The sequence below is a fragment of the Amblyraja radiata genome, chromosome 17 (assembly GCF_010909765.2).
Source record: "Amblyraja radiata isolate CabotCenter1 chromosome 17, sAmbRad1.1.pri, whole genome shotgun sequence".
Classification (NCBI taxonomy): domain Eukaryota; kingdom Metazoa; phylum Chordata; class Chondrichthyes; order Rajiformes; family Rajidae; genus Amblyraja; species Amblyraja radiata.
The window spans coordinates 1,837,001-1,853,800 of NC_045972.1; the positions used below are offsets into that span (position 1 = coordinate 1,837,001).

Below are 16,800 nucleotides of genomic sequence, written 5' to 3' on the forward strand. Positions count from 1 at the left end.
TTTCGGGCCGAAACCCTTCTTCAGACTGATGGGGGGTGGGGGGGAGAAGGAAGGAAAAAGGGAGGAGGAGGAGCCTGAGGGCGGGGGGATGGGAGGAGACAGCTCGAGGGTTAAGGAAGGGGAGGAGACAGCAAGGGCTAGCAAAATTGGGAGAATTCAACGTTCATGCCAACCGGACGCAAGCAACCCAGGCGGAATATGAGGTGCTGTTCCTCCAATTTCCGGTGTTGCTCACTCTGGCAATGGAGGAGACCCAGGACAGAGAGGTCGGATTGGGAATGGGAGGGGGAGTTGAAGTGCTGAGCCACCGGGAGTTCAGGTAGGTTATTGCGGACTGAGTGGAGGTGTTTGGCGAAACAATCGCCCAACCTCCGCTTAGTCTCACCGATGTAAATCAGCTGACATCTAGAGCAGCGGATGCAGTAGATGAGGTTGGAGGAGATACAGGTGAACCTTTGTCGCACCTGGAGCGACTGCTTGGTTCCTTGAATGGAGTCGAGCGGGGAGGTGAAGGGACAGGTGTTGCATTTCTTGCGGTTGCAACGGAAAGTGCCCGGGGAGGGGGTGGTACGGGAGGGAAGGGAAGAATTGACAAGGGAGTTGCGGAGGGAGCGGTCTTTGCGGAACGCAGACATGGGGGGAGATGGGAAGATGTGGTGAGTGGTGGGGTCACGTTGGAGGTGGCGGAAATGGCGGAGGATTATTTGTTGTATTTGCCGGCTGGTGGGGTGAAAGGTGAGGACTAGGGGGACTCTGCCCTTGTTGCGAGTGCGGGGATGGGGAGAGAGAGCAGTGTTGCGGGGTATGGAAGAGACCTTGGTGCGAGCCTCATCTATGGTGGAGGAGGGGAATCTCCGTTCCCTGAAGAGCGAGGACATTTCCGATGCCCTGGTGTGGAACGTCTCATCCTGGGAACAGATGCGGCATAGGCGGAGGAATTGGGAGTAGGGGATGGAGTCTTTACAGGGGGCAGGGTGGGAAGACGTGTAGTCCAGATAGCCATGCGAGTCAGTGGGTTTGTAGTGTATGTCGGTCAGAAGTCTGTCCCCTGCGATGGAGATGGTGAGGTCAAGGAATGGTAGGGAAGTGTCGGAAATGGTCCAGGTGTATTGGAGTGCCGGATGGAAGTTGGTGGTGAAGTGGATGAAGTAAGTCAGTTGTGTGTGGGTGCAGGAGGTGGCCCCAAAGCAGTCGTCAATGTAACGGAGGTAGAGGTCGGGGATGGGGCCCTGGTGCGTATTGAACAAGGATTGTTCAGCGTACCCGACAAAGAGGCAGGTGTAGCTGGGGCCCATGTGTGTCCCCATAGCTACGCCTTGTGTTTGGAGGAAATGGGAGGAGTCAAACGTAAAGTTGTTGAGGGTGAGGACCATCTCCGCTAGGCGGAGGAGAGTGTCAGTGGCTGGGTATAGGTTGCTCCTCTGGTCGAGGAAGAACCGGAGGGCTTTGAGGCCATCCTGGTGGGGGAGGGAGGTGTAGAGTGACTGGACGTTCATGGTGAAGATGAGGGGGTGAGGGCCTAGAGAGTGGAATGCGCGGAGGCGGCAGAGAGTGTCTGAGGTATCTAGAACATAGGTGGGAAGGGATTTGACCAAGGGGGATAGTATGGAGTCAAGGTATGTGGAGATGAGTTCGGTGGGGCACGAACAGGCAGAGACAATGGGTCTGCCGGGAGAGCCGGGTTTGTGGGTTTTGGGGAGAAGGTAAAAACGGGCTGTGGGGAACGATGAGGTTGGAAGCTTGGTCGGGCAGGGCATGGGAATTGATGAAGTCGGTGATGGTGCTAGATATGGTGGCCTGGTGCTCGTCAGTGGGGTCATGGTCCAGGGGTAAGTAGGAGGAGGTGTCCGAGAGTTGGCGCATGGCCTCAGCTTTGTAGAGATCGACGCGCCAGACTACCACGGCACCTCCCTTGTCGGCTGGTTTGATGACCCAATCTGGGTTTTTGCGGAGTGATTCAATGGCAGTGCGTTCAGGGGAGGAGAGATTGGAGTGAGACAGGGGAGTGGAGAAGTTGAGGCGGTTGACGTCGCGGCGGCAGTTATGGATAAAGAGTTCCAGAGCCGGGACGTTACGAGGGGGGTTCCACGATGAAGGGGTGCGTTGGAGACGGGAAAAGGGGTCATCATTGGGGGGGCGAGGACTCCTTCCCATGGAAGTGCGCTGTGAGGCGGAGGCGACGGTAGAAGCGCTCCAAGTCATGGTGGGCGCGGAACTCATCGAGATGGGGACGGAGGGGGACAAAGGTAAGACCTCTGCTGAGGACAGACCGTTCGGTGTGGGAGAGGGGGAGGTCGGGGGACCCGATGGTCGGAGTCCCGTGGCAGTTGAGTCGGGGTCCGCGGGCGATGCGTGGGAGGTCCCGGTGGGTGGATAGTCGGCGGGGCGGCGCGGGTCGGCCATAGCGGTGGGGCTGCGCGGGTCGGCCATAGCGGTGGGGCGGCGAGATGAGTCGGGTGCGTTGCGGCGGCCATGTTGGGGGAGCGTTGCCGGGTGGGTCGGGTCTGGCGGCGGTGTCCGGTAGGACGGGTCCGGTGGCGATGTTAGGCGGGCCCAGTGCGGCGGCGATGTTCAGTGGGCCCGGTACGGCGACGATGCTGGATGGGCCCAGTGCGGCGGCGATGTCGGGTAGGCCCGGTGCGGCGATGAGGCTAGGCGGTCCCGGAAGTTAGGCGAGGGTCGGAGGAATCAGCGATGGGGAGGGGGTCCAAGTTACCGTAGAAGCGGCGAGGCTGGGCGTCATCGGTAGGCAGGTGAGGGTCGGCGGCAGCATCGACGTGGAGGTCGGTAAAGGCGGCGTCCTGGTGAGTATTGAAGGCGCTCCTTGTGGCTAAGATGGCGTCGCGGGACTCGGGCAGGCGATGCAGCCTGCTGGTTGTTGAGTCGCGGGGCGTCGGTAGCGGCCTGGAGGCGGGACAATTTAAGGGCCTTGGTGGAGTTGAGGTAGGCCAGGAATTTTTGATTGAAGAGGTGGATCTTCCGGCGGATTAAACAACAGGTCCACCTCGGACTGGATCCTCAACTTCCTGACCAACACACCCCAATAAGTGAGGACAGGGGACAAATCATCCTCGACGATAATCCTCAACACTGGTGCTCCCCAAGGATGCGTTCACAGACCCCTTCTTTACTCCTTGCACACCCACGACTGCAGCCATGTACAAATCTAATTCAATTTTCAAATTCGCAGACGATACCAGCATTGTGGGCCTGATATCAAATAATGATGAGACAGAGTACAGGAAAGAGATTGAGAACCTCATGTCCTGGTGCTGAGATACAACCTTTCTCTCAACCTCAGCAAGATAAAGGAGATAGTGATCGACATCAGGAAGCAAAGTCTTCAGGAAGCGAAGTCCAACTGGGGTAACGTAGACCCCTGTTTGCATCGAAGGTGCCAAAGTAAAGATGGTTGAAAACCTCAAGTTCCTCGGAGTAAATATCACCAACAACTTCTCCTGGACCACCCATATCGAAGCAACGGCCAAGAAAACACACCAACGCATCCTTAGAACGCTTAGTAAGTTCGGCATGCCCCAACAACTCTCACCAACGTTTACAGATGCATTTTGTGTAGAAAGCATTTTATCGGGTTTGGGAACAGTTTCAGCTAGGTGTGCAAACACACACTTCCAGATTTAGGGACAATTTCTTACCAGCTGTTGTCAGGCAACTGGACCATCCTGCCACAACTGGAGTGCAGTCCTGAACTACCATCTACCACATTGGAGACCCTCAGACTATCTTTGATCAGACTTTACTGGCTTTACCTTGCACTAAACATTATTCACATTATTCCCTTTATCATGAACCTGTACAATGTGAATGGATCAATTGTAATCATGTATTGTCTTTCCACTGGCTGGTTAGCATGTAATGAAAGCTTTTCACTGTACCTTGGTACACTTGACAATAAACCAAACTAAACTAACTAAACTCTGTGTGTTGTGTGCAGTTCTGGTTGCCATTCTGTAATTAAGATGTGATTAAGCTAAAGAGGGTGCAGAAAAAAATCACAGGGATATGACCGGGAACTAAAAGGAACTTATTTCCCTGGACCACAAAAGGCTGTGGTCCCAGGGCAGGGGAGTCTAAAACTAGAGACAAATGTTTAAGGTGAGAGGGAAATAATTTAAAGGGCACCTGAGGGACAGGTTTTTGTACACAGAAGGTGGATTAAGTATTGGGAAGGGTACAGTTACAATGTATAAAAGACACAACCTTGTAACTGAGTGTGTCAGGAAACATCCCTGGAGCACATGGACAGGCGATGTTTAATGGCTGAGACCCTCCGTTAAATTCAGTTACAGAGAAAAGGCAGGAACAGGGGAGCCTGAAGTGACCTCTTCAATGGTGCAGCAGATACGAGGGGCCGAATGGCCTCCTGCTGCCCCTATTTTCTGTGTTTCAACATAATCTGCAATAAGACATTTGGCTAGACATCGCCGCACGGTCGGGTCTGGTTCAGGTCAGGTTAGGGTCAGGGCTGGGTGAAGTTAGGGTCAGGGCTGGGTCAGGTTAGGGTCAAGTTAGGGTCAGGGCTGGGTCAAGTTAGGGTCAGGGCTGGGTGAAGTTAGGGTCAGGGCTGGGTGAAGTTAGAGTCAGGGCTGGGTCAGGTTAGGGTCAAGTTAGGGTCAGGGCTGGGTCAAGTTAGGGTCAGGACTGGGTGAAGTTAGGGTCAGGGCTGGGTCAAGTTAGAGTCAGAGCTGGGTGAAGTTAGTGCAGGGCTGGGTGAAGTTAGGGTCAGGGCTGGGTGAAGTTAGGGTCAGGGCTGGGTGAAGTTAGGGTCAGGGCTGGGTGAAGTTAGGGTCAGGGCTGGGTGAAGTTAGGGTCAGGGCTGGGTGAAGTTAGGGTCAGGGCTGGGTGAAGTTAGGGTCAGGGCTGGGTGAAGTTAGGGTCAGGGCTGGGTCAGGTTAGGGTCAGGGCTGGGTGAAGTTAGGGTCAGGGCTGGGTCAAGTTAGGGTCAGGGCTGGGTCAAGTTAGGGTCAGGGCTGGGTCAGGTTAGGGTCAAGCTAGGGTCAGGGCTGGGTCAAGTTAGGGTCAGGACTGGGTGAAGTTAGGGTCAGGGCTGGGTCAAGTTAGGGTCAGGGCTGGGTCAGGTTAGGGTCAAGCTAGGGTCAGGGCTGGGTCAAGTTAGGGTCAGGGCTGGGTGAGAGAAGGGTTAATAGGGATGGTTGATTTATACTAGAACTCTGAAAATTATAACTTAGAAAGAAATAAGGTGTCAGCAGAAGCCAGACTGCTGGTCGAAGAAAGTAACAATATACAGGACAGAGGGAACTTCTAGATAAAGAAGTAACAGATAAATACTCCAGCAGAAGCCTTTGACGTCAGGAGATGTTCCGAGACGTTTCTGGACGTTCTCGTGGGAATGTGGGCTTTATGTTATGATTGGACGAAGCTCGATGGGGAGACATGAGGTGGTGACCATAGTGAAGAAAGGTATAAAAAGATAGATACAACCTCCATTTTTGTGTGTCTCTAGAGGATGATAGAGGAGAGACACCCTTTTCTGCGCAGAAATGTAATAAAGGAAAACTTGTTTCTTGACCTTGTCTCTGAAGAGTTTGTGATTGAATTTGTATCTTACAGCTGGGTGAAGTTAGGGTCAGGGCTGGGTGAAGTTAGTCAGGGCTGGGTCAGGTTAGGGTCAGGGCTGGGTCAGGTTAGGGTCAGGGCTGGGTGAAGTTAGGGTCAGGGCTGGGTCAAGTTAGGGTCAGGGCTGGGTGAAGTTAGGGTCAGGGCTGGGTGAAGTTAGGGTCAGGGCTGGGTGAAGTTAGAGTCAGGGCTGGGTCAGGTTAGGGTCAAGTTAGGGTCAGGGCTGGGTCAAGTTAGGGTCAGGACTGGGTCAAGTTAGGGTCAGGGCTGGGTCAAGTTAGAGTCAGAGCTGGGTGAAGTTAGTGCAGGGCTGGGTGAAGTTAGGGTCAGGGCTGGGTCAGGGCTGGGTGAAGTTAGGGTCAGGACTGGGTGAAGTTAGGGTCAGGGCTGGGTGAAGTTAGGGTCAGGGCTGGGCTTGGCGGGCCATGGGCCTGGCAAGCAGAGGAGAGGGCCCGTGTTTCCCGCAGCCTGGGGCAACCTTCGCCCGCTCGGCCCCGGGGGTGCGGGTGAGCCGGATCCTAAAGCCCCGGCCGGGAGTCGCCTGTTACCTTCCAAGTTCCGAAGCCCAGGAGCGGCATCCAGGAGCCATCGTTAAGCTGCCGCCGGGCGGTGGAGACGTTCATCTCGCCGCGCCCGCTCCGCTCCATGTTCTTTGGTCAGGTCAGGTCCGGCCCCGGCCCCTCCTCTCCCGGCCCCTCCTCTCCTGGCCCGGCCCGGCCCGGCCCACTCCCTGCTCTGGCTGGAGATAATTTGCAGGACAGTCGAGATCAAAGAACATAGAGCGGAGCAAGATGACCCACTTCTGCAAAATCCAATGGGCTGACGTGTAGTACGGAAAGTGTAAGTCGTTGTTTTCTCCCAGAGTGGAGAATGTCTCACTTCAGATTCCACCTCCACCTGCCCGGCCCGGCCCGGCCCCCAGCTCAGCGCCAGGCCCAGCCCGGCCCAGCCCAGCTTGATCCGGCAGCTCAAAGGAGAAGAACTTCTTAGAAAGGAGAAAGCTCAAAGGAGAAACAAGGAGAAACAAGGAACTGCAGACAGACACAAAGTGCTGGAGTAACTCAGCGGGACAGACAGTATATGTGGAGAGAAGGAATGGGGGGGGGGGGGGGACGTTTCGGGTCGAGACCCTTCTTCAGACCCATTCCTTCTCTCCAGAGATGCTGCCTGTCCCGTTGAGTCACTACAGTATTTTGTGTCATTCTCCAGCATCTGCAGTTCCTTCCCACACAACAATGAACTGCAGATGCTAGCTTACAAAAAAAGCACACCGTGCTGGAGTAACTCAGTGGGTTATCCCGGGAGAACATGGATAGCCAATGTTTCGAGACTGGACCCTCCTTTGTGAATATGAAAAACAGTTCCAACCCGAAACACACATATCCATGTTTTCCAGGGATGCTGTCAGATCCACTTGAGTTACTCCAGCACTTTGGATCATTTTGTTAATAAATCAGCCTCTACAGTTCCATGTTTTTACAAGTAATAGCTGAATACAGGTGAGGGTTTTTTTTTGATAGGCAGATGGTTGAACAAAGGCCACAGATAAAAAGGCAAAAGGTGTGAGATAGGGATAGAAGACATGTGAATTGTAAAGGCTGAGGAAAGAAAATAGTTGGAAAAATGGCGGGTGGGGAGGCAGTGGAGAGAAATGAGTATAAGAGCTACCCAAGTGGAATATGAGGCGCTGTTCGTCCAGTTTGCGTGTGACCTCACTCGAGCAATGGATGAGGCCCAGAACAGAAAGGTCAATATGGGAATGGGAAGAGGAAGAGGAAGAGGAAGTAAAATAGTTAGCAACTGGGAGATCCAACAACTCTCATTCGGCGAAATAGTGGCCGTGTCTACATTTGGTCACGCCGATGTAATGGGTACTGGATGAACTTAATCAATAGATAAGCTTGAGGGGGTGCACGTGGACCGTTGTCTCACCTGGAAGAACTGCTGTGGTTCCTGGATGGATGTGAGAGAGGAGGTATAGGGGGGTCTCACGTAAGGTCACTGGGTCATAGGGCTTGACGCATGGAGCCGCTCAATCTATCTGGAGGACATCCGTAACTTCCGGTATATGTTATTAATGCAAGAAACGCGTACTTTCCTACCTGTTAAAAAAACGCCCAAATGTTGAATTAATGCGCTGAAAAAAATTGTGGAAGTCGGAGTAAGTGTGAGAGACATGTACCCAACTTCAGAATTCCAAAAGTGAAGCGAAATGAAGGTAAAGAGAAGCGAGAGCTAAAGGGACAACAGCAGCTAAAGTGCTTGGCGAACATTGGCTGGGCAGATATCGGAATTGAAAATATTGGGAATTATCGCGTTTGCTCACTGCATTTCATCAAATAAGGCATTATTTGTGTTTTTTCCTTGATTCCTTTGGTATCTAAAAAGTCTCAGAAGTGATAAATCTGGCTGTAAAATTTTCTTCAGATGCGGTTTCATTTTGTATGTAAAAACCCACTTGAGAACCATGGGCGATTTATAAAATTTACAGCCAGATTTATCACTTCTGAAACTTTTTAGATGCCAAAGGAATCAAGAAAAAACACAAATAATGCCTTAGTTGATGAAATGCAGTGAGCAAACGGCCAATGTTCGCCAAGTACTCTGTCTGTTGCTGTCCCTTCAGCTCTCGCTTCTATCTACTGTCATTTCTCATCACTTTTAGAATTCTGAAGTAGGCTAAATGCCTCACACGCTTATCCCGATTTCCATAATTATTTACAGCGCAAAAATTGACAATTTCAGCGGGTTTTAACGGGCCCGCTACGCTGGAAACTATGGTAAGTGCCTACCTGCAGTTCATCGCGTGTAATCCAGTTGGTGTAGCGTAGCAACAGTACGGGTCATGGGTCGTGACCCGACTGCCGTGAAACCTCCCTATAGGGGCAGATGAAGGGAGAGTAGCTGGGGAAAGTACCCAGGGAGGGGCTGGTTTACGTGGGTAAGGATGAATGAACCGAGGAGTTGCGGAGGAAGCCGTCTCTGTGGAAGGCAGAAACGGGTTGGGATGTGATTGCTGATCACGTTAAATGTGATGGAAATGTGGGAGAATGGCAACGTTCCATTTATCCACCAATTTCTGTAGAAAAAGTTGCCCTCCGTGTCCATTTCCCGCTCTCGCCCTAACATGCCCTTCCCTAATCTCTCCTACCCCAGAGCATAGCAGAGGGCACAAATTACTATTGCCATTCACTTTATCAATGCCTTTTCTGGTTTTATTAACATCTGGTTTAGTTTGGTTTATGATTGTCAGGTGTACCAAGATACAGTGAAAAGCTTGTTTTTGTGCTATCCTGTCAAGGAAAAGCCTATTCAGGAATGCAATCAAGCCATCCACAGTGCACAGATAATTGGTCAAAAGATAATTGATAATTGAAGTCTGATATGTTTAGTTTAGTTTAGAGATGCAGCGCGGAAACAGACCCTTCAGCCTACTGGGTCCGCGCCGACCAGCGATCCCTGCACATTAACACTATCCGACACCCACTAGGGACAATTTTTTCATTTATCAAGCCAATTAACCTACAAACCTGTACATCTTTGGAGTCTCAAAGAAAACGGGTCACGGGGAGAAGGTACACAGCGCCCGTAGTCATGATCGAACCCGGGTCTCCGACGCTGCATTTGCTGTAAGGCAGCAACTCTATCGCTGCGCCACCGTGACCGCCCTAAAGAAATACATAAAGAAAGTTTAAAGGTTCCCAATGAGGTAGATGGGAGGTCAGGACCGCACTGTAACCGATACGAGGACTGTTCAGTTGCCCTATAATAGCATGAAAAAGAAATAAGCCTTATCAACCTGTCTGTATAAATCAAACCTTGCCTACCCAGCAACATCCCTTGAAAATCTCTTCTGCATTCTTTTCAATTTAATCACATCCTTCCTTTAACAGGCCACCAAGAACAGTATGACAAGGAGCCACGCCAGCCTCTTGTACAGTTGTAACATGACATGTAACTCCTGTACTCAATAAACTGTACAATGACGACAAGCATAGTAAATAGTGGCATTTAGGAGCGTTTTAGATGGGCACATGAATGTGGAAGGAATGAAGTGATATGGAACATGTGTAGGCAGCAGAGAACAGTTTTAGCACGGACTGTGGGCTGAGAGGTCTGTACCCTCTGCTATGCTCTATGTTCCATGTTCCATGTCATGTATGATGATATTGACATGCTCATTACTGGGAACACACCTGACTATTATGTACACCACAGACACAGAACCTTTGGCCACTGCATCTATTGCCTTAATTCCACATCCCTGTATGCTCTGCTCAATCAAGTACTTATCCAGATGACTCTCAAAAGTTGTTATTATTTCTGCTTTTGTGTAAAAAAAATGTACTCCTCCCTTTAAACCACCTCTCTTTCACCTTAAACCCTGACCCCTTGTTTTGAACACTTTGACCATCACATCTCCTTCCATCCAGTCCATTTTCATGGTACATTTCAGGAAGATTGGAAGTATCATCAACGATGCCTGCCACCCTGGCCATTCCCATTTCTCTCTTCCACCTTCTGGGAAAAGATACAGGGTTTGAAAGCTCAGATGTCCAGACTTAAGTACAGCTTTCTCCCCATTGCTATCAGACTCATGAACCAATCACCTCTCTTACACCTTCTTCCTGAAGGTGTTGCCATGTACTCTCACCTTAATTGTTAACTTCTACACCTGAGACACCTCAAACACTTCAACAACAGTGTCAGAGGTTATGGGGAGAAGGCAGGAGAATGGGGGTAGGAGGGAGAGATAGATCAGTCATGATTGAATGGCAGAGTGGACTTGATGGGCTGAATGACCTTACTCTGTTCCTATCACTTATGATCTTATGAACACATCAATAACTTCCAACTCCTGGGCCACCATTGCCCCATCTTTACTATGGACGTCCAGTCCCTTTACACCTCCATTCCCATTAAAGTGTCGCAAGGCCCTCTGGAGCTTCCTTGAAAAGAAACCCATTCAGGTCACCACTACCAACATTTTCCTCCACCTGGCAGAACTTGCCCTCACCTTCAACAACCTCTCTTTTGACACTTCTCTCTTTCTTCAAGTTAATGGTGTAGCCATGGGCACTTGCATGTGCCCCAGCTATTGCTGCCATTTTGTCGTTTACGCTGAACAGTCCTTGTTCCAAATGTCCACCGGCTCTGCTACATCAATGACTGCCTCAGTGCTACCTCCTGCACCCATGCTGAACTCGTTGACTTCCTCAAGTTTACCACCATCTTCACCATTCCTTCATATTTACCTGGACTATCTGTGATACCTCTCTGTCTCCATCACAAGGAACAGAGTATTGACTAATGTTTATGATAAACCCACTTCAAGTTCAAGTTCAAATGAGTTTATTGTCATGTGTCCCTGTATAGGACAATGACATTTTTGCTTTGCTTCAGCACACAGAACATAGTAGGCATTTACTACAAAACAGATAAGTGTGTCCATATACCATAATATAAATATATACACACATGAATAAATAAACTGATAAAGTGCAAATAACAGAAAATGGGTTATTAATAATCAGAGTTTTGTCCGAGCCAGGTTTAATAGCCTGATGGCTGTGGGGAAGTAGCTATTCCTGAACCTGGTTGTTGAAGTCTTCAGGCTCCTGTACCTTCTACCTGAAGGTAGCAGGGAGATGAGTGTGTGGCCAGGATGGTGTGGGTCTTTGATGATACTGCCAGCCTTTTTGAGGCAGCGACTGCGATAAATCCCCTCGATGGAAGGAAGGTCAGAGCCGATGATGGACTGGGCAGTGTTTACTACTTTTTGTAGTCTTTTCCTCTCCAGGGCGCTCAAATTGCCGAACCAAGCCACGATGCAACCGGTCAGCATGCTCTCGACTGTGCACCTGTAGAAGTTAGAGAGAGTCTTCCTTGACAATCCGACTCTCCGTAATCTTCTCAGGAAGTAGAGGCGCTGATGTGCTTTCTTGATAATTGCATCAGTGTTCTCGAACCAGGAAAGATCTTCAGAGATATGCACGCCCAGGAATTTGAAGCTCTTGACCCTTTCAACCATTGACCCGTTGATATAAACGGGACTGTGGGTCCCCATCCTACTCCTTCCAAAGTCCACAATCAGTTCCTTGGTTTTGCTGGTGTTGAGGGCCAGGTTATTGCGCTGGCACCATATGGACAGTTGCTCAATCTCTCTTCTATACTCGGACTCATCCCCATCAGTGATACGCCCCACAAAAGTGGTGTCGTCAGCGAACTTGATGATGGAGTTCACACTATGACCGGCTACGCAGTCATGAGTATAGAGTGAGTACAGCAGGGGGCTGAACACGCAGCCTTGAGGTGCTCCCGTGCTGATTGTTATCGAGTCTGACACATTTCCACCAATACGAACAGACTGTGACCCACTGTGGATGAGGAAGTCGAGGATCCAATTGCAGAGGGATGCGCAGAGACCCAGTTCTGCGAGTTTGGTAACCAGCTTGGAGGGGATGATAGTATTAAATGCCGAGCTGTAATTGATGAATAACAGCCTGACATATGAGTTTTTGTTGTCCAAGTGGTTCAGAGTGGAGTGGAGGGCCAGCGAGATCGCATCCACCGTTGATCTGTTGTGGTGGTAAGCAAACTGCAGTGGGTCCAGGTTTTTGTCGAGGTAGGAGTTGATTTTCGCCATGATCAACCTCTCGAAGCACTTCATCACCACAGGCGTTAGTGCCACAGGTCGGTAGTCATTGAGGCACGTCACCTTACTCTTCTTGGGCACTGGTATAATTGATGCCCTTTTGAAGCAGGTGGGAACCTCAGACCTCAGTAGTGACAGGTTGAAAATGTCCGTAAAACTCCAGCCAGTTGGTACGCACAGGTTTTTAGAACACGGCCGGGTATACCATCAGGTCCAGGTGCTTTTCGGGGGTTCATCCCTCTGAAGGATTTCCTGACGTCGGCCTCTGTGACTGAGACTGAAATACCATCACAGCGAATGGGGGCTCGGGAAGACTCATCAGTATTCTCCCTATCAAAGCGTGCGTAAAACGCATTGAGCTCGTCAGGGAGTGATGTTTTGCCGACATTCGAGCTGCCTTCTGGTTTCGCCTTGTAGGAGGTGATTGCATTCAGGCCCCTCCACAGCTGCCGAACATCTGTCTCATCCTCCAGCTTGGAGCAGAAGTCCCTTTTAGCCTTTTTGATGGCCTTACCAAGGTCGTATCTGGACTTCTTGTAGACCACTGTATCATCTGACATGAATGCCCGGTGTCTGAACTTCAGAAGAGTGCGGATCTCAAAGTTCATCCAAGGTTTCTGATTGGGAAACACTCGGAAGGTTTTGATGGGAATGCAATCCTCCACACATTTCTTAATGAAGTCTGTAACGACTGTGGCGTATTCGTTCAAGTCCGTTGCCGAGTCCTTGAACATTTCCCAGTCTACAGACTCCAAACAGTTCTGGAGTTGTTCCTCTGCCCCCCCCGACCAGCTCTGTACAGTCCTCACCTCTGGGGGTGCGCTCTTCAATTGCTGCCTGTAGGCAGGAAGAAGCAGCACCGCGGTATGGTCGGATTTACCGAAGTGAGTGCGAGGGATAGAGCGATAGGCATTCTTGATGGTGGTGTAGCAGTGGTCGAGGGTGTTTGGTCCTCTGGTGCAGCAGGAGACATGTTGGTGGACGTTAGGGAGTGATTTCTTTAGGTTCGCCTTATTGAAGTCCCCAGCAATGGTGGTAAATGCCTCGGGGTAAGACGTCTGTTGTTTGTTGACCACGGCGTGCAGCTCCTCCAGTGCCAGACGGACGTCTGCCTAGGGTGGGATGTAGACGGCGGTCAGGATGATGGAGGTGAATTCCCTTGGGAGGTAGAAGGGACGGCACTTCACCGCCAGATGTTCGAGGTGTGGAGAGCAGGAGTTGGACAGGACTGCCACGTCTGAGCACCACGCAGAGTTGACCATGAGGCAGACTCCTCTCCCTTTCCCAGATGCCAGGGTACGGTCCATACGGTGGATGGAGAACCCTTCAGGCTGGACCGCTGAGTCTGGGGAGCTGGGGGTGAGCCATGTCTCTGTGAAACAGAACACAGAGCATTCCCTCAGCTCCCTTTGATAAAGCAGCCTTGCCCTTAAGTCCTCCACTTTGTTTTCAAGAGACTGCACATTGGCCAGTAGGATAGTAGGGAGAGGGGGCCGAAGTCCCCTGCGCTTCATTCTGACCTGAAGTCCTGCCCGTCGGCCACGTTTCCGGACACAATGGAGGCTTCCCCTCTGGTTCCAGGTACTGTGCTTGCTGTACCTGCTGGTTCTGCGGACCTGCGCTGGAACGGGGATTCCCTCACAGACGGCATGTGTTTCCAAGATAAGGTTTTCCATTTTATTGTAGCACATTCATCATTCACATCTCCTCTGTGTCCCATAGTTCTCCTCCTGCTTCCCCTCCCCTCAAATGGAACAATGATAGAGTTCCCCTGGCCCTTACCTTTCACCCCACCAGCCTCTGCATCCCACACATCATTGTTCAATATTTCTGCCACCTTCAACGTGATCCCACCACCGGTCACACTTTTCCATCAGCACCCCTTTCTACTTTCCACAGAGACCACCACCTCTGCAACTTTGGTTCACTAATCCCTTCCGATCCAAACCACTCCCTCCACAGGTATTTCCCCAGCAGGGTGGCACTGTGGCACAGTGGGAGAGCTGCTGCCTTACAGCGCCAGGGATCCTTATTCAATCTCGACTACGGGTGCTGTCTACACAGAGTTTTGCCCCATTCCCCACCCCTCTTCCAGCTTTCTCCCCCCTTCTATAATCAGTATGAAGAAGGATCCCAAGGAGAAGGCAGGAACGGGTTACTGATTGGGGATGATCAGCCATGATCACGTTGAATGGCGGTGCTGGCTCGAAGGGCCGAATGGCCTACTCCTGCACCTATTGTCTATTGTCTATAACTCAAAATGTCGCCTATACATGTTTCCAGAGATATTGTCTGACCCATTGAGTTACTCCAGCACATTGTGTTTTTTGCTCGATTCTAGCATTCTAGTTCCTTGTGTCTACTTAATTTACTTAATCTGACATTTTATTTAAACATTTTTCTGCACTACTTTTTTAACACTAAATTCTTGCACAATTCTGCTGTTTGGCACTTATTGTATTTATTATATTTGGGTCCCATTGGGTCCCTGTCACACGGGAGGCCTGGTCCCCCAACGCAACCCGTTCCCCAATGCAATATTCCACCACTCACCCGTTCCCCCAATGCAACCCATCCTCCCAATGTAATATTGCACCACTCACGCATAGCCCCCAACTGCGCAGGAACGGCTCATTTCGCCTCATTCCCCAGTGCTCCCTCCTCCTCCTCTTCACCCTCCCTCTTCTTTCCCTTCTCCTCCTCCCCTCCCCCAATCCCTCTGTCACCTCTCCCTTCCTCTACTTTCCCCTCCATACCCCCTCCTATCCCTCCACCTCCCACTCCTGTCCTCCACTATTCCCCCCACTATCCCTCCTGAGCTGCCCTACTGCCCTCCTCTCCCTCTATTCCCCACTACCCCCTCCCCCCCCTCCCTCTATTCCCCCTCCTCCCCCACTCTCCTCACCTCCCCCACTTTCCCCCTCTCCCTCCCTACCCCTTCCTCTCCCTCAATCCCTCCACACTCTCTCCTCACCTCCCCAGGATCTTTCCCCTCTCCTCCCCTCCCCAATCCCTCCTTCACCTCTCTCTCTCTCTCTCCTTTCCCCTACTCTCAGTCACTCCCTCCCTCCGCTCTCCCTCCCTCCCTCCCTCACCTCTCCCTTCCTCCCTCCCTCCCTCCCTCCCTCCCTCCATCCATAAAAAGCAGCATCTGCAGTTCCTTCCTCCACAGGTAATTCATTGTTAGCTGTGGTTTAGATCCCGTTGACTTGACGATTGGACCAGTTAGCATCGTGTGTGTGTGTATGAGTTAAGGGCCTGTCCCACTTGGGCGTCATTTGCGCGTAATTTACGCGTCATCATTTATGCACGACGCGCGCGTGATGCTCGCATGGTGCGTGGTGACGTAGGCAATCGTGCGCGGCGCCCCAGGATTTTGTGATGTACAAAATCTTCACGGGCCATCTGCGTGACGCGGAAATGAAGCCCAAGTGGGACAGGTCCTTTACTCAAACTCTGCGCAAACTGCTCGGCCACCCTGCAACCTGACTCTCCCTCCCTCCCTCTGCCCAGTCCGGCTCAGCCACCACTCAGCCCGTCCTGTACAACCGCACGCTGCTACCGCTCGGCCCGTCCCTGCCCTGCCCACCCGCCTACTTACCTGCCTGCTCGCTGCTGCTGGGTCGCAGGAGTGGGGAGGCATGGAGTCGGTGTTCGTCATGGTGGGCATTATGAGTTTCGATGAGCTGGTGGAGATGATCACCTCCGACAAGGCCGTGGGGGTGAATTACTGCAGCAGTGGCAGCGGAGGAGACGCACCTGGGGGGACGGGTAGATGGGACCGCCATTGCCGTAGAGGGCGGGCGGGGGAGAGGGGTGAGTGATAGAGAGACGGAACAGGGCCTCCACTAAACCCCCCCCCCCCCGTGGCCGCCGCCAGTGGTGGCGGAGACGAGAGACAAGTTACTGTGAGGAGGGAAGAGAGGAGTTTGTGAGTGAGGCAGGACAGACCGCCGCCGATGGGGCAGGAAGGGGCGTTGCCATCCCGGCCGTGGCATTGACTGACAGGAGAAGAGACTAATTTGCGTGGCGCTGACTGAAGGAATCTGCGCACGTGCGTTTTTAAAGATTTTTAAACCTCTATAACTTTTACAATATACCACAGATCGGAATGAAACATGTTGCACTCGCAGCACAGGAGAACGGCGAGTGACCTGGCGTAATATCGTAGCGCTATTGTGTACTGTTTTTGCGCAAATAGAAAAGCCCTGCAAACCGGAAGAGCACAAGATCAGAGATTTAGTTATGTAATAAAAGAAGAAGAATATGTACAGATAGAAGATAGATAGAAGGGATAGTAGGGATAGAAGGGATGGATGGATGGATGGATAGAAGGGATGAATGGATCGATCGATAGAAGGGATGGATAGATGGATGGATGGATGGATTATTACTGTATGCATACTGTTTACTCTGTGAGCTTCATGGGAACGAGGATTTCATTCCATCCGGGTGTATATAACAATAAACTAATCTAGTCTGTACCCTCCCCACCTTAATTGCAACCTTCCTCTATTGTGGCAACCAGCTCACAATACTCCAAGTCC

General features: G+C 51.3%; 1 protein-coding gene across 4 annotated transcripts in view; it reads right to left on the reverse strand.

Moving 5' to 3' along the window:
* LOC116982411 (1,5-anhydro-D-fructose reductase-like) overlaps positions 1 to 6,500 on the reverse strand; it is a 54,947-nt gene extending 48,447 nt beyond the window's left edge. For 3 of the 4 annotated variants that reach the window (XM_033035620.1, XM_033035619.1, XM_033035618.1), the window contains exon 1: positions 6,147 to 6,500. In XM_033035620.1, coding sequence (XP_032891511.1) covers positions 6,147 to 6,245 — 99 coding nt within the window. In that variant the 5' untranslated portion in view covers positions 6,246 to 6,500. The remainder of the gene's footprint in view (positions 1 to 6,146) is intronic. The other variant, XM_033035617.1, reaches the window with a different exon arrangement.
* Positions 6,501 to 16,800: the final 10,300 nt, after the last annotated feature.